This window comes from Lasioglossum baleicum, chromosome 6 (genome assembly GCF_051020765.1).
Source record: "Lasioglossum baleicum chromosome 6, iyLasBale1, whole genome shotgun sequence".
Classification (NCBI taxonomy): domain Eukaryota; kingdom Metazoa; phylum Arthropoda; class Insecta; order Hymenoptera; family Halictidae; genus Lasioglossum; species Lasioglossum baleicum.
Window position 1 is genome coordinate 2398081 of NC_134934.1, and position 23767 is coordinate 2421847.

Below are 23767 nucleotides of genomic sequence, written 5' to 3' on the forward strand. Positions count from 1 at the left end.
TTGCGTGAGCGTGAAGAAGAGAAGCCCATTAATTTCGGACGAACTTGGATCGTTGTTCATTTCGTGACTTCGACAATTTCTTCTACGCTTCGATTCCGATCCGGATTGGTTTTCTGTGCTTCTACAATTCCTGGCGAAAAGTATTCGACCACGATTCCGCGATTCTGACTCTGATTAAGTCATAATTGTACATTGTATTTGAATTACATCGTAATTGTATTACGTAATTCGAACCTTTCACTTAATTTAATAGCTAATTACGCGAATCATGAGTAGACAGCTGATCTTTATGCAAATTTAACATTTTCTAGCTGAGTCGCAACGAACGCGAGTGTAATACAAATTTATTTTCTTTCTTAATATGTTCAGTTCGTTGAAAATAACATAAGAGTATTTTCTAATTCTTCCGATGAATTTACTCTTTCCAATTACATCTATTCATTTTTCCCATAAATGCACAAAATCCGTTGTCTATCCATGAGTGAAAGGGGTTAATGGCCGAATAGTTTTTGCCAGGGGTTGTGTATGCCAAGAGTCCACGGGTTTACGGAGAGTTCGACTCTGAATCGATCGGAGAAATCGCCGAAGCCGGGAAACGCAAAATTCTGCGGATGAGCTGGTTTCGTTTTCGCCTCTTTTTTAGAAAGCGCGGGATTCGGCCTCGTACTACAGCTGCGGTCGTCTTACGGGCTCTTCAGGGCTCTCTTGGTCGGCCCTCGAGAGAGGAGCGAACTCGAGAGAGCTAGCACACGGGGTCGAGAAACGGTCATAGTTCTATTTCCGTCGCTCGTGAATCATTGCCGCTTCACCTATCTCTCCTAACGCCCGGCGTATAACGCCGTTATACGGGCCCGCTGAAAGATGGCGCGACCCTGATAAAGTTCCTACGAGGACGATTTCATAGGGTCGAACCAACACGCCGTCGCGACCCGAAACTTTCGCGACAGGAAAGAACGCTTTCCTTCTCCTTCAACTCGCCCCCTCGAGCTCTTGAGACAGTGTTCTTGCAACGGGTTCAAGAAATTGATTTTTCTTTCTGGCATAAATCAAAAGTGCAATATTAAGAAGAAAGAACATGCTCCTAAAATTTCGCGGTCAAATTTTAAAAAATGATCAAAATTACCATTTTAATCAAACGGGGTTTTCAAGAAACCTCGTTTCATATTAGGTTTATGGAAAATCGAAATTTTCATGGATTAGAAAATCAGAAACCGATAATTTCATTGGCAGTGGTACATTCAATGAAGAGCAAAAGGGGATTGCGAATACTGAGCGGACAATTTCACGAAGAAGCTTCTCTCGGTTGAAAGTTTCGTGATCCCTATGTAAAACCGATCGATATCTCGCGGTCGAAATGAAATTTCATTCGTAACCGGAGAAGCACCGTCGGAGTCGTCGACAACCGTCGACGTCGTAACGACGGAAACTTGGCCCGGGGAATCGCCACTAAACGGTCCGTTTCCGGACCTCCGACGCAATAAATTCCGTGCCGGTGATGTTCCTACAGCCGCCGTTGGGAATCGCTTTAACGATGTACAGTCTTGTCGAAGTTCCCCCGTGAAAATATCTGAGCCCCCTGGTGAACAGGATGTTGGAACTGCCGACCGATTCTAACCGCGATTTTATCGTCTCTCTCTCTCTCTCTCTCTCTCTCTCGGACCGATCGTTAATAATATTCACGGCGTATTGCCGATTGTCGTGAACGTAAACGCACGATCCCCTAAAATCCCAGCGCAACAATCTATTAGCCTCGTTTTCCCACAAACCCGTTGATAGTTGAGCGCGTTTCGCCGCGTGGTAGTCGGATTAAGCCCGGCCCAATTTGCGGGATTAAGCGATTTCAATTAACCAAAAATTACGGAGGTATGGTATACATATATACATATGTATATTCCCAGGGATGGTCCAATGTGGGCGCAGCTCTTGCTGGGAGAGGTGCGGAGGCCCTCAAGATCGAGATCCCGGTTTGCGGCCGGTGGATATCGCAAATCGGCAACGATAGGCGATATGATGCCGAGAGCAGCTCGATCGGTCGGCAACACAGTCGATAGAGTGCAGAACTCGGTGGCACGATAGCCGTGGCCACGGTAATGCGTATCAGACTACATTTCACGGTTGATCGAGGCCCGGCACGCCGCCATAGACAATTTCCCAAAGGGTTCTAGAACGATATAATGGTCCAGGGAGGGGGCGGGGCGAGACGGTATATATTCCGAGGCCACCGTAACTCTATCACATTACGGTTAACCCTACCAGTAAGAGGCTGCTAGATGCCCGCTAGATCTCCCGGGGTGAATTCATCAATGGTCCATCGATGCTCCTCGGCTTTCGGAGGTTATCCTCTAGCCACTGCTCTGGCCGGCTACTCGACCGACCAATTCGCAAAATTGTAGTTCGCGGCACGTACGTCGATCGTGCCTCGTCACTTCGCAATCTTGCCCTCTCCTTCGACCTAGCGTCGTGCCCCGACTGCGCTCCTAACTTCGACCAGCTTCGGGCTACGTTGTTCCGCGAGAGAACTTGTCTAGTTATTCCTCCTTTGGATATCACGAATGTCCCGTTAGATCACAGTGGGAGGTTGGTTACGCTGTTATGGGTGTCTGAAGAGCCCCCAGGGGGCGTGGTTTCTGTGCCCTCAATTTTAACAGAACACTTAACCATCACGTAGAACAAAAGATATAGCATCGGACACCTCCTGAACACTTGCCGAGTGTTCTACCTTGAGTGGGCGTGGTTTCTTGGCTCCCACTTTGAACAGACCTAAAGCAGAGCTCCACAGAGCTATCTGTGCAACGTCTAGACACTGTGTCCAGCTGTGGGCGACGATTTCAGCTGACTCTTGGTGGTCGCTTGGCTGGACATCGAAAGTCCTCGGCGGTCGTTACAGTTTAATGCGTCGGGTGGCGTCGTAATGCGGATTCATTGTGGACGAAAGCGTCGGCTCCGGCTCACTCGGTCGTGTAAACATTGCGTACTCTCAGCGACGACAACAACTACGACATCGGCCAGCAAGAAATCGTACGAACCCTCTCTCTGTCTCACTGAATCCCGTATCCTCAGCCTCCTTATATCCGCGTCGTTTCCCTCCCTCGGGACATATGTCCTTATACCGGCTCCGTGAGCTTTAATGAAACCCATAAAGCGTCCTCGAGATCGTACTTGCGGCGCTGTAGTCGGCTATCACTGGTTACTCGATGGGACGTGGTTCGTAGCCAGTGGCTCGAACTTCCAGGTGCTTTTCACGAGAGAGCGAATCATCGTTTAAGGGGATGCTGTGCTCAGGACACCAATATTGTCTGTCCTAATTTTCTGAACGCAATCCCAGAGCACTGATCAAAGGTGTGTTTACCCAATCAATCAATCACAGAATCGTCAACTCTGCAAAAACTAGTAATACAAAGAAATGTACGAAACAATGCCGTACGTCTTTTTCAATCCAACAAGGGAGGTTAGCCAACTATAACACGCCGATTTTAATGGAATTGTTGCATGATAGAAGAAACGAGTCAGTTTCGAGGTGTCCCTAGACGAGGCCCACCGCTGTTTTGCAGCCGTCGTAGTACTCGGGGTATGAAATCCGTACCGATCACCGCGGAAATACCTTTCTGCGTAATCGAACTCGCGTATGAATTTCGTTTTAATCGTTTCGCTGGCGGTAATTCGCGGAACGTCCCGGTACGCGCCTCGCAATCACGGTCGAGAGTCCTCGTTGTGTTTCGGAGCACCCATACCCGCCTCGATGCGATTCTCTCCTCATACATTTTAATTCAGTGACCTTCCATCGCGCGCGCGTTTTAATTCGTTCCTTTTGTTCCGGCGCCGGCCGGATCCATCATCGTTCCCCCGTTCTCTATATCTGAACCGAGCCCGTGCATTGTTGTAATTGCCCTTTGACGGTTTCGCTAAGTGAAGTGCACCGGTGACATTTTGTTCGAATTCACGGGCCGCACAATGGGACTTTCGCGGCTGCCGTGCGACCCTTCCTCTTTAATATCCGGCCTTTTTTAAATTATTTTTATCGTGGACATTATCGTTGCTAAAATCGACCTATCAATGCGTCTATCTTGATCCTGGTAGGTCGACTCAGACCCTGTCCGACAGTTTAGAGTTTAGAAACACGTACCGGTTGCGGAAGTGAAGGGCCATGAAGCCACGCCCACTGTTCTGTCTGAAAGTGGGCGCCCATTTTTTCCTGTGGACGGGCAGCGTTGTGCGAAATAATTACATCGTTAGGGTTCGGTTTATTTGCTCACGTGTAATGACACTGTCGGTTTCCGACTGTTTAATTTCGTAGCATTTAACTTGACGGGATTGAGCAACACCGCGAGTTCTATCCAGCTGAGGCGGGGTAACTTTGTCCAAACACACTTGCCGGCGCGGATCGACGTGCCCTCGAGTTTCCGTTTACTTTAAGAGGGAAGTCGTAGACTGCCTGATATAAGGGGGGCATTCCGAGCGAAACAAGAGTCGAAACGCCCAGGCGACAGCTCGGCTCTCCCCTGGTGGACGTGCAGAGCCTGTGATACGGCTGTTTGGAAAATCGAAGCCGGAACGAGCCGGTCTCCCGTTTCGGTCAATCGTGTTATCTCGGGGTTGTACGCGAGTGCTGCCGTGCCGAGTGAGATCGCGTTCCGAGCAGAAACGATCCTTTCCTATGTATAAAACGGAATCGATGTTACTGCTCGGCGATAAATATAAAATACGTACTTTAGCGATGTGTCGGGGCTTAAACCCGGCCCGGTTAGACTGCCGTCGAAAGGCCCGCCGAAAAATTTATCGAAACAATTCGACAAGCGACATTCCTCCGGCCGCGCGCGCGGCTCTCTCCGAGGTGACTATCCGCTTCGGTTCCGAGCAGTGGACCGTTTGAAAAATCGAATTGCTCCGCACGATGCGAAAATGCTTCGGGGATATCGCGGACCGAGGATGCAACCGGCGTTCCTGTACCCAGTGGAAACGACACCGCATAAAATGCGAACCGATACTGCTCGCGGTAAATATAAAATTTTTGTCGATCGTGTCACGTATCGCGGGAGTTATCGCTATCGAACAGGCGAGCACCAGAATCGTACTGATCTAGCCCGTTGCTTCTCTTTATGGATAATCGCAGAGTTCTCCGGAGGCGATAACTCGGGTTATTTCTCCTCGGCCGGTGTCGGGGGCCAAAGAGCCACGCCCACTAAGAGCGTTCCACACAGACCACGCCCACTCTCCACGTGGATTCATATTTTCCAACAGCTGTTCCCAAAAATTTACATAGACCCAGTCACGATTATTATCTAGCAGACATTGGCGAGTGACTATACTCATCATCATCGACTATAACCATGTTCGACAGAGGAAGAGTGAACACAAACCTTTTCGAAACGACAGTACTCATCCCCATCAATCGTCGAACTAGCTCAAACGAGTATCTATCGTCTAAGATCGATCAAACGGAGCACTGGACGACAATAGCTCCGCCAGTGGATCGAGTGGGCTAATTGAATGCCGTCGCATGACAGGAGAACGTATCGTCGGAAGCCGATCGAGAGGGATTCGTGCTCGTAATGCATCCGTCGCATAAGCGACTAGCTGCAGCCGGATTTTCACGCGAGGACGTCGCTCGTAAAAGCCGGCGCCGGCCTCGCCGTAGCGAGTGCGACGCACTCTCGCATAATCCCGCTCCGCGCGCCCACGCTTTACGACCGTTTCACCTCCGCAACCGGAATGACATAATGCAAAGCGAACCAAGATTTACATCCCATTTGCCTTGCTTTTCGCGATTGTGTGTGCACGCGCGCTCGCGCAGCGGGGCTAACGCCGCTTCCTATCCGTATTTCGGATTTTCTGTCACGGGGATATATGTAGAGAGAGAGAGAGAGAGAGAGAGAGAGAGAGACTGAGGGGGGGGGGGGTAGGGGGAAACGACACTGGCAACCCTCTTGTTCCGGGGCCACCCCCTTTGTTTTGCGTCCGAGAATTATTTCGTTTCGTCCCTCTCGCGTTTCGGTGCTCGCAGCCCGCGCAATTACCACCGACGCCCCCGCACACGCTTGTCCCCATCGGCGCCGTTTTTTCGCAACGACACGTCGCTTCGCCTCGCGCGATATTTTTTTCCACCCCCGGCCCGGATACTTGTTGCTCCTTTTTTTCGCCGTTCCGCCCGCGTAATTGCGCTTTAACCCTTTCGCTACGGGATGGTTTAGCGAGGACCCACGTCCCTGCGTCGACACAGCTTTTTGACGAACAATCGCGTCTTCGCCCCTTATGTGCAACATTTTCTAGGATGTTCAATTACATCGTAGCCTATCGTTCGACTTCATGGTTTCTCTAATGTAAATCGGTTTACGTTTATTACAGAAAGTAAATCATTTCAATTACATGAAAGTAATTCATAGCGAGTTGATAATGTCGCGTTCAGGCGCGCACTTCGGCTCGCGTTCTTATCGATGATACGGCTGGCTGAACAATAGCGTAGCCCTCTTGTTGTCCTTCGCGGCACGTCATCGACGCCCGGGATATCCCGACGTAACGCTCTCTTGCACAGGAGAGCAGCCGAAAGGAGTGGAGAGGAGGGAGAGGAGATCGACTGCGATTCCCCGGCAGCCGGATGACGACGAAATGCAAAACGGTCGAAGATTTGCATCCCAACTGACTCGCTTTACGCGGCGGTGGCCACCGCGTTCTCCGTGCCGAGGCGAGGGGACGACAGTCCTCCCGTTCGATTATGCGAACGTCCGCGTCGTCACGGCCGACGCGACGTGTGCACAGTGCCGGCATAATTTCACGGCTCGCACGTGATACCGGCACTCGCGCGAAAACAACCTCTCCTCTATACATCTGTCTGCTTTTCTGTCTATTTGTCTAGCTCTCATTCTCTTTGGCCCTCTCTCTATTTTGCTCTCAGTCTCACAATCATTCAGTCTCATAATCACTCAGTGTTCCAATCATTACGTCTGTCTGACTCAATCTTTCAACCTCTGAGTCTCTCGCAGACTCCTCTCAATTTTTCTCAGTTTCTCTCAGCCTCTCTCAATTTCTGAGTCTCTTCCAGTATCTCATTCTCTGAGTAACTCTGTTGTTCTCTCCGAGTCCTCCGAGTCTCTCCGTCTCTCTTCGGCGCGCTACAGTTCGATTTTCAGGGGTGTTCTGATTTTTTCGCGTCGGCCGGGATAACGTATCGGAAGACGGATTTCCGGGTGATCGATTGATTCGTTACCGCCATCGAGAATAACGATACGCCCGCCATATATCGTAACGGCGATCGTTCAATCCCGGATTGAATGTTACACGAATATTAAAAGTTTCATCCGCTATTAAGAATTCAGCCGATCCCGCTGGCTCTCGGCTCGGCACGGCTTGTGTGTACGCACTGCATTCAATTTTCATTCCGCTGACGTTCCCGAATCGTTTCCCCGCCATTGCTCGATCCCTTCGCTATTAATGGAGTCCTTCTCATGCGCGAGGCCATCGAAATTCGTTCATTCGTTCATCCGAAGTCTTTTTAACTTTAACCCCTTTGTTGTGTGAGTACCATTTGTGAAATGGAATTGGGACATTCGGTGGGAACGCGACTGATTCTTTGGTAAATACGAGAGAAGCCGCAATAACTGGGACGTCTATACAATAAATGGACTACCCATTGCCACATATAATATATAACATTAATATTATATGCACGTTTCTCTCTCTCTCTCTCTCTCTATACGATTGTATAATTCTTCGGATTAAGTTACTGTAGGTTCAGTATTGGACGGCTACTTACAATTAGACTGCGTACGGTGCACACACATTTTCAATTTCTATGAATTACCTCATGAAAATGTAGATCCGCCGAGAGCGCTTTAATCAACTGATAGTACCGCATTGTGTTCATTTCTCTGACGTCTATAAATAGAAACGTCAAAGGTAATACTATCTGTACTGTTCTTTAATGTCCATTCTACTGTATACATCCATAAAAATCTGTACTTCCACGAAGATCCTCACTCAATTAATTATATTGTGTCGTGTACGATAGTCTTTCGGACAAAGATATCATAATTCATATCCTTCTGTCTAGAAGTAGAAACCTCAAAGGTATGCTGTTATCTATCCGTTCTTTATTGCATGTTCTACTGTATACATCCATAGAAATCTGTACCTCCGTAAAGCTTTGCCAGTCAACAATAATATTGATTTGTGCATGGTATCCTCTCCGACATAGATATCGTAATTCATATCTTCCTTTCTTTCAGAATTCGTCCCGTTCTACGGTCCTAATCCGCAATATGCGCAAGAGAACAAACAACATTCGCAGTCGATTAACAATATAGTACAGCCACGGTGTTTGCTTCTAGAAACCAGCGTCAACGGCAAAAGTCCCATTACCCGTCGGTTGCAGCACGTCCCATTCTACTGCGGTTACGTGGATGCTGCACTTTAGTCGACCGGGGCAATGCGATCGCTTCCCTCTCGCAATTATTCCGAAACCAGACCGGCGTAGCATCCGAATCGAACGTCAAATTAGGGCAAACAGAAAAGTTTCCAGCAATCGTTCTCTCGCTGAATACAAAAAATAGAAATTTCATTCGGAGGTCCGTAGTCCGTAGTCGAGCGGTGTAGTCGATCGAGCGGAATATTTTTCGCAGCCTTTCCCGGATTAACGGACTCGATGCGAAAACCATTTCGCCGTCGTATTTTTTCGCGGGAGCCCGTCGCGTTATTATCAATCGTGTTTCTACGGGTTCGATTTCGACGTATCGGCCGGTCGCCGATGAATTATTAGCAGGACGCCGCGCCGCGCCGAGCCGTGCCGAGCCGCGCCGGGCGGGTCGCTCGATTCTATTCGTAATGCAACGCGTGCGTACGCGAACAGGTGAGCTCCATCGAGTGCGAAATTTCTATTGATTGGCGAATTTTTCAAATCGTGTACCCTCGTGCCACCATCCCCTCATCCCCCCCGTTCATCTCCTCATCCTCCGCCCACGTTTCTCGCCGCTCGATCGACCGTTTCAAACAAATAGTCGTCGGTTCGTGGGACCCCGTTTTTGTTCGACGGTTTCAACGCTCGACAGGAGTTTTCACGACTTTTTTCATATCGGTGTGGTTCGGTCACAATCGACAAGGAACACGATACGTGTAGCCGGCACGCCGCGGCCGAAAAAAATCGGACGCAGTCGCGAAATCGCCAACATTGTTGCTCGTTTCCGCACGCGACCAGCGCAGCGGTGTGGACACCGATTTCGCGATCGAATCCGCGATCCTTTCCGAAATTCTTTCGACGGTCGATCCTCGGTTCCGACGACGAAAATGTAAAATCTGGTAGTCCATTATATGTACTGTTACCTGGAGGACCACACTCTGCTAATGCCAATTCATCAGTCTAGCAAAATGTGTCACGTATCAAATATCGAATACAAAGGAAATTCCTCGGGGAAAAATAGACCGTTGTGGGCTGTAATTGTTGATATAACAGATCGTTTGCACAGCGAGATGATTTTTGCACGTCGAGATCCATCGTTTCGGTGTCGTCGCGTTAACGCGAACATGACCGGCGGTTAACAAAGCACAACATTACACAGTTTCGTGAACAAACTTCTGTTGCCGCGATAGTTTTGTAACGGCACGGAGCGAACCGCGAAGTTGGTCTCTGACGCGGAATTAACTCTTAGTAATTGTCGTTGCGGATAGTAGCGGCTCGGGTAATCCAGTTTTGGCTAGTTGTAGGATTTCGGAATTATCGATGGCGGCGAAAGTTTTTCTTGTTGTTGCGTGTTAATCGCGTGAGCCTTTGATCCGACACCGTGGTTCGTGTCCGCGACGTCTGGTTCAAGCGAGAAGGAAACCAGAGGACACGAATACTTTCACAAGTCAAAAGACAAGCCAATCATTTTTGTTCAATTTTAACCGCACACGAAGAGGAACATCTATGTTCAGATGATGCATCGAATGTTTCAATTGGTAAATTGCATATTAAATAACATTGTTTTATTTGAGGTTCTTTATAAAGAATGTTTTATTAAGTGGAATTTAATTAAGTCGATCAGAGAAGCATTCCATCTCAAAGAAAATCAAAGTTGACTTTGTTAGGAGATTGTGAGTGGAGTAGGCGAAGAAACTGGCAGCGTTTGCGACGATGGACTTTGGCGGCGTGAGGTATAGTTCGTTAGGGAGTACGACCGTCGAATTTTGAAGGTTCTGCGAGCGAGGCTTTGGACCTAATTCGACAGGGAGCACGGCCAGAGAAGATCGCACAATGGAAACCGGCATGGCACGGACGGCAGGCAAATAGGAGCCTCTGGGTTGCGGTTAATACGACAAGACTAATGAGAGGGACGCGTTGTCGGGATGCTCATTCGTGGTTCGTTTCGGATACAATCGTTCGAACTCGCCTCTAATTAAGGCGTTAATGAAGAGCCTCGGGGAGAGACCGATCACTTTCCTCTCCACGCCTCCTCCACCTCTTCTTTCTCCTGTCCCTCCTCCTGCTCTTCATCCTCCACATCCTCTTTCTCCTGTTCCCCCGTCCACCTTCTCGTGACTTTTCTGTTCACGAGTTACCCTCCGGGACAAGCTTTCGAGAAGGGGTGGCCGATTGTCGGCAGAGAATTAATTCTACGCGCGATGAACGATGGCTGGGAAGCACGCCTATGCACGCGCATCCGCTATTGTGCGCCCGCCCGCCGGCTTGCCCGTTAATTAAATCATACCTAAATAGGGACCTTTGTTTTCCCTCTACGAAATTTCGAGGGATAAGCCGACCGCGACATAGTTTGACGCCACCAGCCGGAGCTGAACCGGCGTGGGCGTTTCCACTTAGTCCCCGCTTGTTCCTCGACCCGAATTTTGCCTGGTCTACGAAAATCAAAAATTTAACGCTTCATCGGCTACGGAGTGGCCGAAATATTCGCACGATTAACTAGCTAATAATTCTCCCTGATCTGCCTCAGGAATATTTATTATATTCAGTAGAAAACTTGTCAAAATGTTACTTCCTCACGGATTTTGTTAACTAAAGGCTTAAGAAATTTCCATGAAGATCTAATTTTAACGTAACATCGAAATCCACGTACTCAACACAAACTGCAATAAGAAGGAACGTAACTTGTAGTACAATTTAATGGCTCGATTCATAATGTGTCTCGCAGCGGCGTTTTTCGTTGGTCTTAATCGTCGATTCGTCGACCGACAGTCACTGTTAAATTTCGATTATTGGGCAAGAGCCTCCCGATGGTAGGGATGATTGAGAGGGGAGAGTAGGAGAAGGTCTGGGTACAAGCGACACAGAGCCAACAAGGAGAGCAATCAATTCCCTTTTACCGATTTACCGCGACAATGCAGCCACCCCTTTGCAGTCGGCACTGTTACCGTGTTCTCCTCCACTATTTTCTGTATCCGTCCGATATACACGGACACGAGGAAGGGACACACGGTTAGGGGCGACCTGGTTAGGGCCCCAGCTCGCGCATTGAAAATTCCCTGTGATTCGACGCAATTCATTAGCGCATCGGTGGGCTCGTCCGCGTGTATTTATGCGGGACCGGTCGTTACCGGTGTGTCGTGATTCCGACGAGAGAGCCCCGTTTCTGATCACTGCTCGCGACCACTGGACAATGCGTCTGCAGCCCTCGAACGCACGGATTTTTTTCCCTATCAAAAGACCGTATCGTCGAGAAGTCCGTGTTGTCACGTCGGCAAAAAACAACTGTTCAACCTCTCTATCTATCTATCTATCTGTCTCTCTCTCTCTCTCTTTTTTTTTATTTCTCTGCAGCCACGTGCTCGAGTTGGGAGCCTTTTAATTAGAGTCAACGCGCGACGAGTTCTCGTTTACGCGATTGGAAATAATGACGAGGATTTCGGCCCTCGTCAGAGGCGGGGTACGAATATCTCGGTAATATTTCGAATCCAATTTAAAGAGGAGCTACCGTTCTCTGCTATAAAGGCGAGCCTCTAGCGATTCCAGTTCTCCGCTCCTCTGTTTCTGTCGGTATAGTTCGCCATTGTATCGAGACCCGTGGAAAGTTCTGTTGTTTTGTTTATATTGTGGCTTTGCGATCGCGTGGTTTCCATCGGAAGTCCTAAATAATCACGAGACCCGGCTGTACTGGCTTCTACGTTCTGTTGCTGTACAACAGGGACACCGTTGCAGCATCAGTGTGTGCAGGTGGTCGCGACGCGGAGCGTTAAAATGCGAGCTCGATTTAGGGCTGTTACTTTCCTCGGAAGGTCGAAAATTTTGAAGCTTCGATTTCAGAAACTTCGAAAGTAATGAGAATCGAAGTTTCGAATTATAAAGCTTTTTTTAGTTTACATATTCAAATTTTATTTGTCAAAAGTCGTGATACATATAATATCATGATATAAATTTCGTCTATTTCGTAGTTCCCTTTGTTCCTTCGAATCCTTCGAATCTTCGAAGAGTCGAAGCATCGGAAAAGTAACAGCCCTAGTTCGAAACCGAAAAATGGTAACCGAGACGATCTGTCGAAATCAGTTGATAATCTCTGCCCACTCGTTTCTTAAAAATTGTTTAATTTCATTTCATTCTCGCAACCAATAATCGACAATGAATAAACAGGTATATAAAACTTCAACGGGTATAGTTTCACTAAAAAAATGAAACACGCCAGCAGCAAAATCATCGATACAATTTCCGGTTTTTATTCGAGAAGCTCCCGCAGATTGGTTGGAAAAGCCCTTATCGGATGGCGAGAGTAAATTTGCGCCGGTGAATTTTCTCTCTTCTGTGATCCTCTTTTGCCGGTTCCCGTTCCAGAGGTTTCGCCGGATAATTTATACGTCCGCGTCTCGAGACGTCCGCTCTGGACATCGTATGCGGACACCCAAGATCCCCAATTAGACCGGTCGGTGACCGATGGCACGAATACGACCCCGTTCGCCGGTCATCGGGGCTTCGAAATCACGTACGTCGTGTTCGAGACGTCGCACGTCCGGGGGACGTCAACGTGGACGTCCCACGGGATGACAGAACGTCGACGCATGAATTTGGACCGATGGAAACGTCGCTCTGTACAACGAAACTATTTTCTTGTACGGTCGCCAAAAATTTCGATGTCGATATTTTGCGACTGCACTCAATCTTCATTAACGCGCTAGTCCAATTAATGCTGGATTAATTGGTACTGCTACTTCATTGAATCTTTGTTAATACATTACTTTAGGGAAGTTACTCGCACTTCACATTCTACATAACTGATTACGTGGTACTCAATATCGTTCCAATATAAATAAACCTTTCTTTATGCTTGGAACACTACATTTTTTGAAAGTTTTGAGATTGCAAATACTAATTAAATACTTAATTGTCTATCAATCTGACTGCACAGCGCAACGAAATTCAATTTTCCTATTTTCCACGGTACCTTCGCTGAATCTTAGTTGAGCGATTGCAGCGAAAGATAGAGGAGGAGTCTTTAGGTTTTCCTGGCTCAGTCCACCGTTTGTCTTTCAATGAAATGATTAGGGTGGCGAGCGGCAAAGCGCGTCCGTCTCGTTACGATATCACCGAGAGGTATAGCGTTCGGATAAGCGGCGATCTCGGGAGGATAATTAACGAGCATCCCTCCATTTTCCACGATTGCGTCGTTTTGCCTTCTCCCGAGTTTACAGGTTCATTATTTTGATGGATCTCTTCTCGATAATTAACTCCGCGATTAATCACCGGCGCCGTGCTGGTTTTATCGAGCTCTGTTCCGCGGTCGGACCTTCTCGCGAATTGGATTCGCTGGGAATGAGACGTCGGAAACGTTCCTTTGGCCCGTTCTGTTGGTGTTCAGGAAGTTCGAACCGTTTTGATTCGTCTGTTCTTCAAGTTTTCTGTGGAAAGTACTGTGGCGGCCTTGGCGCTACCTTACGCCACTGTCCATTTCAGTAAACTGCGGCTCTTTTAATAATTCTGATGGAAAACGTAACTCCAGGCGCAGGCAAGTGAACAGGCAAGAAAATTCTGTCGGGATTGTTCGATCTCGAAGAACTCATCTCCAGACAGTAAATTCAATAAAGTCAACCACTAGAGAGATTTTTCTTCAGCTTGCTCTCTGTCTTGTACACCTTGTCGGACATTTAGTATGACACGTCATTTTGCTGAAAGCGCAGTACATATGTACTATTGACAAAGAAACTCTTTCAACGGTTTTACCGTCTTCTGTTTCTCCTTGACGATTTACTATCAGGGCCGGCGCTATATTTTGCGGGTTCCCGTGCAACATAACGAAGCGGGGTCTCCTCTCATATGAAAGATACTTAGAAAAATTACTGAACTCTCCGAATGTGAGGGCCCTGATTACCATCAACAAATTTTCTCTGGACTGCGAGAGGCTCTACCCGATAATTTTAGATGTTACCCCCGAAATCGCTGGAAAACGCGAGTATCGAAAGCAAAGAATTTTCGGTGTTACAATCTCGCGTTTCATTAGCCGAATATTTCTAGTGCGCGAGATTCACGGTGAGTCGCGTCGCAATTCGTATCGCGTATTCGCCTAACGGCGGCTTTATTCGCGGAAGAAAGTGTTCGCGAACAGGGGTGGAAATAACGTAGAGCCTGTAGGAGCGAATGAATTCCCTCCGTAGGGCAGCGGTCTCGTAAGGAGCAATTTCTCTTTCTGCGCATGCATGGGACAGGCTTAATACAGCCCCGTTGTACGCCGTCGGTGTTCGTACGTTTTATTCCGGCGCGTTCGCGTTTCTCATGAAAATCGGCATCGCGAATATCGTCCGTCCTCCGAGCCCGTCGTCGACGTCGTCGCCGTCGTCGAAGAAACGCGAACGAAATAAGGTCTGCCCGAAATAAAGCGGGCGATAAAAATCGCGCGCGAAAATAAAAGCTAACCGCGGCCGATTTACTACAGGGTTGATTCCCGCCGGGGAAAATTCCCGGGCAAAGAGGAGAACCCAACCACCACCGTCGCCGCCGTTCCAGAATATATTTTTTTCGGTCGCGTAATTTCCCCGCGACGTTCCCATTGTTCAGGAACGAGCGGGAAAAATCGACGCGATCGCCCCGCGCTGCGCTGGAAGCTTCTTTCGAACGGGTTCGCATTAAATTTAAACTCCGCCGCGATTATATTTCACGAGGGGTAACCCAGTAAATCGTTTCTATTTTCGAGCGGCTGCCAGACCGACGTTGTACATTAATTTATCGTTCGTTGGCCCGGGCCCGGCCGACTTATCCATGAATTATCGCACTTTTAAACGAATTTCCCGGCGAGTAACAGGTTGCACGATCGGCCACGTTACCGCTCTGCTAGGAAAATCCGTTGACAATCTCTGGTTTTATACCGAATACTGAAACTGGGTCAATTCTGTGACACCATTGTTCCAACAGATTTAGAAATTAATTTTTACTATTACGCCGTTCGGAAAATAATTTTGTTTTTTTGCATCGAGATGGCATTTCTTCCATTTCTTATTAATAGACTGCAGATGTTTATGCATTTTCCAATTTTTCCAGACAAATCTTTAAGAAAGTGGAATGTTGTAAAATCCTATTTTTCATGGGAACAGCCTTTGTAGATCTAAAACCAATAAAAATTGTACAAAATTCATAAGCCATATATGCATAAAGATCCGCAGTCAAAAATTCAGTAGGTTAAAAAGTTAGGATACAAGAAGAATCGCGGATACGACAGTAAGAGAGTTTCCCCGCGATCCTAACGCAGTATGCCGGTGTCTACAGGTGAGAATGGCTAGAAAAATGATCTGGCGGAGCGTGGAATCTTGTCGTGCCGTGTCGCGACGAGAGAATCCTCAAAGAGAGTCGATAAGAAATTTTCATAGCCAGACTGGATGTTTCTCCGGCCTGTAGTGCTCGAGTCTTTTATTGCATTCCGGCGAGTCGTTTCGAGACGGATCGTTCGTCCTCTTGGTTCTCTAAAGGAAACGGGAATCAGACGATAGAGCGCCGGGCTTTCGAACCGAAATTGTCAAAGAAACGGTACTGAGAGAGCCGGCAGGATCGATCGAGCCGACCAAACGGCGCGAGAACGATAGCGGAATAATTCGCTGGAAAACTGTCTTTTCGCGCCCAGGACAGCGTATTTCGCGAGCAGACCGCTCGTAAAAACCGGCGCAACTCCATAAAACCGGAAGCACGGCATCGATCCTCGTAACCGTGCCTCTTAATCGAACTTCGTACCTCGAACGCACCTTCCGCGACGAATCGTTGCACCACGCGGTCGCTGACCCCCTTCCCCTGTTACCGCGGCCTTGCAGTTTCCTGTATTTCCTCGTAATATGTGTTTTAACCCTTTGTGAATGATGACTCAGAAAACAGTTTCAATTGTATTAAATTCGTCTGTAGTCTATAAATTGTAAAAAGCTCAACTATTGTGTGTGTATGAGAAAACAGGTTCAGTTCGATGCGCACAATGTAAAAAAGATTACGTAGAATAAAAATGATCTTAGGTTGAAAGAAATGTCTTGATTTTCGAATTAAAATTGCTTCGAGTCCAAAGGGTTAGCTTCCAAGAACGTCTGTGTCGCGTGACCAAATGCACGAGACCAAAATATTTTGCACGATGTACAAATATTATATCAATTTATTACTATAAATGAAATTGTACTATTATATTACTACGAACTCGTTTGTGCGTCCACTATATTGATTCATTAGACTGTTTAATATGTTTCACAGCAATTTTCATGATTTACAAAGTGAGCAATAATGAGTGAATTCCATACTTTATGGAATTTCGGAGTGGCTGTGATACATATGTAATTGTCTAATGAATTAATGTAGTAGATGTAACGAATTGAGGAACGAAACGGGATGAATATTTTCCGAGAACTTTTCGTGTAAATCGTTGTTCAGGTCAAGAAGACACCTCCTCCCGAAAGAAACATAAGAACGAACAGAACCGAAAGAACAAAAATATTGAACACACCTACCTGTTCTCGCGAACAAAATCGTGCTCAGTCCTCCGAGCGACTCCAAAAAGAATTTCAACTAAGAAAAAGAATGTAAGTAGTGCATACATGCCGGGATAAAGGAAGAACATAAAAGAAGGAAACGAAATGAACAGAAACAAAGTCGGTTGCCGAGTGGAGATGACGTTTAATCGTAAATCAATAAAATTAATGAATTAAATAAATAAATTAAAAATGTTTTTATACACATACTTATATGATATAATATAATTTATATTATGTTGCTGGTATAATATAACTTATATTATATGATATAATAGAAAACATAAATAGGGTCTCGAGACTGCTGGAGCACAGCGCGCATCCCACATGCCCCATCCCATCCGATTTTCGCGGTTTGTTCGCACACGGCCGCGTCGAGAAACTCCGACAGAGATCGATCCGGTTCCCTAGGTCGTCTCGTCCGAGCAGAAGCTATCTTCTTTCTTTCGTTACGCTCCACTTTCTTTCTGTCGGAAGGTGTGCTCGAGGCTTCTGGACAGGAAAACGAGACGACGGGACCGCGACGTTTGGCTTACCGAAAAACGAGGAGAGCTTGCGCTCGAATTCGATACACGAGTCACCGCAGCTTAAAAACAGGAGCGTCTTCACGTTTCTTCATTTCTCTCTCTCTCTCTCTCTCTCTCTCTCTCTCTAGTCTATCCCCTTTGCACTCGAAGCTATTTTAACTCGAAAATTAAACATTTCTTCCGATCCCGAATAATTCCGTTCTATATAATTTTTTTTCATTTTATGGATATAAAATTGATATAATACCTCATACAATACTTAAATGTTTAGTAATTGTATAGATACCACCATATTTAATAATGTAAACAATATTTCCAATAACGGTACAACAATTTTTAGTGGTGAGTCTGGGTCACCACTTGAGTGCTAAGGGATAACACTTATTATCAACATAGAATTTATTTTGACCTTCCCCAGTTTTTTCTTTTAACAGGCGATCGAATAAGGAAATTGATTGTTCCATTTTGTACGAAGGCATTCGCGTTCTATAATTCTCAAATAGAAACCCGGTTGTTCGACCATAGTAGATTTAGTGTTAATCTGAGACAGAACGATCTCCTGGGAAAGCCTAACACAATCGGCGATTATTCGCCTATCAGCGTTTGTAAACCCGTGTAATGCGAAAACGCTCTCCAATTTTGTCGGCAGAAACGGCGTCTAAAAGCGTCCGATCGTCTCGTTCGGCGCGTTCTCTCGCGACGTGCCATTTCCTAATCGTCGCGGTATTTTTGCACGGTCTCTCTCTCCCTCGCACACTCTTTGTCGCATTTTCTCTCTCTCTCTCTCTCTCTCTCTCTCGCGCACGCTCACTCACTGATACTTTCCCATTAACTATCTTAAGTCTCTGCGTTCAGCTATCCTATTCGCCAGTTACATTAAATCGTATGATACATAAAATCGTGTTGCGTGTGTGCTTTTGCCTAGTGGTCTCTATCGATCCGGCGTTCCCAAGGCGAGCCGATCGAGCGTGTGTCCACGAAAGATCCCTCTCGCGTCGGTCCTATAGACAAAAAGCCGTCGTCGTCGTCTTTGTCGAGTAGACGAAACAGATACGTATTTATTTCGGCAAAATCGAGAGCGCGCGCGCGCGCGTGTGTGTGCTGCGCGAGAAGACGTCCTCGAATTGTCTGCGTGTAAAAATACCGAGCAATTTTCGGAAGGCCGGACAGAACTATCGAGCCGAGTAACACCGCCGCGGTTTGTAGACGTCGTCGTCGTCGTCGCCGAGAGCATCTTTTAGCTCCGGTATTTTCTCGGCTATAGAGTTCGCGCCTCTCGCAAACTTTACGCTCCACCTGGCCCACATTCCCCCGAGCAACGAGCGACAAAAGATTTCAGCCTCTGCCCGCGAACAACGAGAGCACGTTCCTCTCGCTTTCTCTCTCTTTCTCTCTACTCGTAGTTCCTCTTCTGAAGAGGCGCGATGACGGCGGCGGCGGCTATCGAGAGATTTTCTTACTCTCTCGAGATCTCTCTCGATCCTCATTGTCGAAATGCTCGTGGACTATCTGTTAACGGCCGCTTCGAGGGATCGTCTCGTTTTTCCCCGATCGCCCGGGAAACGAACGCGCGTGAAAACCGCTGAATCCGCGAGCGAGTTTTAGCAGTTTTCCCGCATTGCACCGGTTAGGTTTGCGACGCAACCCATCGAGAGACCCTGGGCTCTTTGGTATTGTTCTCTCCTACGGAGACTCCGAGAACCGGCGACCTTCGGATGATCGCCCTTCTGCCTTATGCTTCCTCTTTGAATTTTCGCCTTTCTTTCAATTTCCTTTTTTTTTCTTTTCTCTAACCACGGCGAGAACGCGATCTCTTTCGGGGTCAAGCACCACTTCCGAATCTGGCGAGCCGTCACTCGAACGGCCCGCGGTATGAAACTGAAGTGGATCGGAAGTGGCGAGAATCCGTAACTCTTTTTCTTGCGCCACTTTTCTTTCTCTCTCGAGCGACTACTCTTTCACTCCTCGGTCTCTCCCTTTTGTCGCGAGTCGAAGATCTTTCGGCGAAGAGAAAAGCGACGGAGAATCTCAGAGAAGTAGAAGAAGAAGTGAATAATCGAAGTCGTCGAGGACGAAGGTAGACGGAGTAAGGTGCGAATGCCCGTTACCGAAACAGATTCAGAGGTCCTAGGACTCGTGTTTAATGCCCGACGCGAACAACGGTGTCCCCCGAAATGTTTGCGCGACGATTCCGTTTCGTTTCGTTTTTATTTTGTATTTCTTTCTTTCATTCTCGTTCGAAAGAAGTGTTTCGTCGACGCGGTTTCCTGGGTTCGATCCCGATCGATAAGATCTCGCTCCTCCTACTGATCGTTCGTTCGTTTTCTGTTGGTCGCGCGCGTTGGCCCTATCTCTCTTTTTTCTTTCATTCTCTCATTCTTGCTCTCTCACGACTTTGATTCTCGTGGGATATTGTAACTCGAGAATTTTCGCTTTCTCTCTCTCTCTCTCTCTCTCTCTCTCATTCTGTCCTCTCGATCCTTATCGATTCCCGATCGAGCGCACCCCGAGCGGTCGCGGATCCGTTCCGCTCGAGGTGGAAGGGCCCCGCGCGATTATCGCTAGCAGTAGTACGAGGTCGACAGTCCCAGCTTGCAGGAAAACGGCGCCCTACGCCTGTTGTACACACTTCCGGTGCTGCTGACGTCCTTCGTCTCGCACCGCTGACCCGTGAAGCCCTCCGCACATCTGCAACAAATCGATCATGCTACGTCAATTCATTGCTACCAAGCAGAGGATTTTGCAATGTCAAATTTCCACGCTCCTTCTTTTCGTTTAGTTCTACGAGAAAGTGTTGTATTCCGTTAATCAGGTACTATGAGTATATCTTAAGTTAATTAAGTTACGACGGAACTTTAGTATAGCATTTTGGGTGAGAAACAGAGGTATGACGTTGTTGTCATTTTTTAAAAGCTACAGTCTTAGAATAAGTATTAGCGGTACGAAGTACGAACGTCTACACTGTGTCTAGTATACATGTTTTCATAATAATGTTTATGTATTTGTATTTTCCTATTCTGTACAAATTTTCCCTTGTTTGTAATACTTATATTGAATTCTATATTATGCTAAAATAAATCTCTTATGAGATTTTCTACAATAAAAAAAAAGATGGCGTGACGTTGGAATACGACAAGAGCACTGCCTAAATAATATAGGAAGAATAATTGTAATTTCCAACGTTTTTACTGTTTCAAATTTATACCTACTCATTTTTGCCATAAATCACGATGCGACAGTGCTGAAATGCTAGAACATTAGCAGAAAATTTTTATAGCGAGGTCAGAGCGCAACTAGGTAGCGAATAGTTGCGTCACGAGCGATTGAGCTCCCGGGGTTTTACGACGTCGGATTAACGAGCTACTTTAATTTACTGTTTTTCCTTTTTTTTTTACACAGCGAGATATCGACGTATAAATATTCCAGCACGCACCTATGACGCAGTCGTCACGAATCGCGATGGTGTAGCGACCGTATACACCCACGTAAACATACGCAAACACAAACTTCGGCGAGCACACAACGCTATCGGCGAGCTTTACGCCCAACCGAGGAATCGTGTCCCCGTAAAACCTGTCAGCCAGCAAGATCAGATTTTAACGACAGTTGGGGTGCTGGTGTGGCCCTATCTCGTGGAACGCGTTTTTGTTTACATCGTGCCCGATACGTCACCGGCCGAAAATATTAATTAACAACCCTGTTGACCCATCCCGGAATTATTTCATCGGTTTTGCCCGTCGGACACCGCGACTCGTATCAAACGCACACACATTCTCTCTCTTCTCGTCTACCTACAGTCTGTTAAAAAAGTCTCCATACTGCCAAACCAGCCACCTCAAAAATTCCATAAAATCAAAATGCCAAAAAGAAAGTATTCAACAAAAATCAAAATTAGTAGTACCAAATTGTCCTCGTTCAAAGACAAATTATCGGGATAAGAGTCCATACACAGTATAGTATATGTAGAGATTGAACGTGCACGCAGTGGTGGTTTCAGGACTGCAACTGGGTGCGTGTGGCGGCAGGACTTTGAAAAATCAGCGCAGCCGGTGTGAGGGAGGATTTTTGCCGTGCAGCGATTTTTCAGACGGTGAAGTTTCACCGTGTGGGATCGCGCGCGCGTTGATTGCTCGTACGCGGCGCGGCGTGTTCTCGTGCGGCGAACGTTCGCGTGTAAAAGAGTTTCCTCCGGCTAGTAAACACGCATGATTACGATAAATCTCAATGGAAAGCCAATTACGCGGTCGCCGGGCGAAGTTACCGGGCGAGCGTTAATGGGTTCAAGTGAATGGTACAGTAAATTGTAGTATCTCCGGGTGCGGTTTCAGGTTTGTCCGACGGTAAATCGTACGCGCCGTTGGTATATTTAGTGCGTGGCTCCTCGTAAATCCGCGAGGGTGCCGCTCGGAAAGAAAAAAAAGGAAAAGAAAGACGCTCTCTTTCTCTCTGTCTCTCTTGAAGAAGAAGGAGAGACGGGGAGAGTGAACGCGTCCGATGTCGCGAACCGTGGGGCCCTCGTAAAAATCGCTCTCTCGAGCACCGACGACGGAATTTGTTGCAAAACGCGCGATTCCCGCGCGTTTGCTTGCTCGCAGGATAAATAACACGAACGGGTACGCGGTTTTTCGCGCGAGTATTTATCGCGTTAACGAGCGCCTGAGCATATGTCCCCTGTCAGTTTTTTAATACGCTTTAAACGGGCCCGGACGCGCGACAAACTCTCGGCAGACAGGTCCCTCAAAGAACCTTCATCTCTCTCTCTCTCTATCTATCTCGCTCGATCGCTCGCTCTCTCATTCTCGAGAGAGGGGATTCTCTTTTCTTCGTTCTCTTCAGAGCGCAGAGACTATATTCCCCGTCTCTCTGCTACTCTTTACACGAGCAAGACCATTCTGGAACGTTTCCCCGTGAGACCTTACCTACCCCAGCCGTCTGCGATTCGACGAAATAAAACGCGACGGTCGCCGACAAAAATATTCGCGATACACGCGAGATCTTTGACGGAACTATTCTGGACTCTGATCAATTTTGCGCAAGATGAAAATTCATGATTTATCTAATCAAAATAAAACAATAAAATCAAGCTGGAAGCTTGTATTCTTTGATTACCATTTTGTTGAAGATAAGTAAGTGTCTGCGGTGATTTATGGACGGGAATGTATGTCGCTCTATAATCGTGTATATAATTCGTGTTATCGTTCCAAATGAATCTCTAACGATATCGAACTGAAGGAAAAATTATATTGTTGATGGGAAATGGGAATAGTGTCGAGAAGAGAGGAGACGATTTTTGGGTAGCAAGAAACGAAGAGAAGACGCAGGAAGAGGGGATATCCCCTGGCTCGAGACACAGGCAGACGTGTCCACGACGTTTCTTTGGAAAAATAATGTTATGCCGACGTCGTTGTATTTATAGCACGGTTAACTAACCGCGACGAGACGTACGGATGCTGTTGGTAGACGTGTCGTTTGCGGCACTCGCGTGTTCGCAGCTGAGAACCAGAGAGAGAGAGTGAGAGAGAGAGAGAGAGAGAGAGAGAGAGAGAGAGAGAGAGAGAGAGAAGGAGGCAGTCACCGTCCGCACAGAATCAGAAACGCTCGGGACGACGCTAAACGATTTTACGCGGGTTCTTTCCGTAATTGCGTTTTTCTCGCCTAATGAACACGTCGCTGGGATAGTAGACATTCCTGGAGACGCTCTCTCGCGAGCTTACCGACACGTACCAAGCGATTATACGAGTCTCCGTTCACGATTCTGTGCTCCGAGACTGCTAGGTTCTGCTGAGATTCTGTTTTCTGCAGTTCGGGCACAAACATGTAGAATTACACCAGAACTAGTATTAACTACCGAGCATTAGATACGAGCCTCTTAGAACTGAATTCACCGCTTAATTTACAGCTTGTTGCAACTAGCCACAGCGGATCTTTATGCAATATAAAATGTTTATACATGATTTGCATGGAAACGAAGCTAAATAAAGATTTATTCCTTGTGCAAATAATTTGAATCGATTGAAAATTCTTAAATGTTTTTACTGCTCTCAGTTTCACCTATTGCTTGTTGTCATAAATGCATAAAATCCGCTGTCCAATTGCAACTAATAACAATTAGGAAACGATGAGGCTGGCTACAGAAAAGTTGTAATAGAGTTCGAAGTTTGCCCTTTCGAATAAAATTGGTCGTCAAAAATCGCCACAATGGATCTACATCGTGGCGATTGCAGGCACTCCCGATCGGTCGCGTCTCAGTTTGCGCAGGCATTATTTCCGCGGTATGACAGCTAAGAGACCGAGGCGGACGGGGGTTAGCTCTTGTTCTTTTCCCTACTTGGTAGCCGACATCGAAA

The 23767-nt window shown here is 47.1% G+C and overlaps 1 protein-coding gene across 6 annotated transcripts in view; it reads right to left on the reverse strand.

Annotated features, from left to right (window-relative positions):
* Positions 1-23767, reverse strand: part of Vn (membrane-bound neuregulin protein vein) — a 342137-nt gene that overhangs the window by 14822 nt on the left and 303548 nt on the right. For 4 of the 6 annotated variants that reach the window (XM_076425777.1, XM_076425779.1, XM_076425778.1 and 1 more), the window contains one exon: positions 20050-20108. In XM_076425777.1, the coding sequence (XP_076281892.1) occupies positions 20050-20108 (59 nt within the window). Of the gene's footprint in view, positions 1-5; positions 20109-23767 lie in introns of those variants that run through there. The other 2 variants (XM_076425776.1, XM_076425780.1) reach the window with 2 other exon arrangements.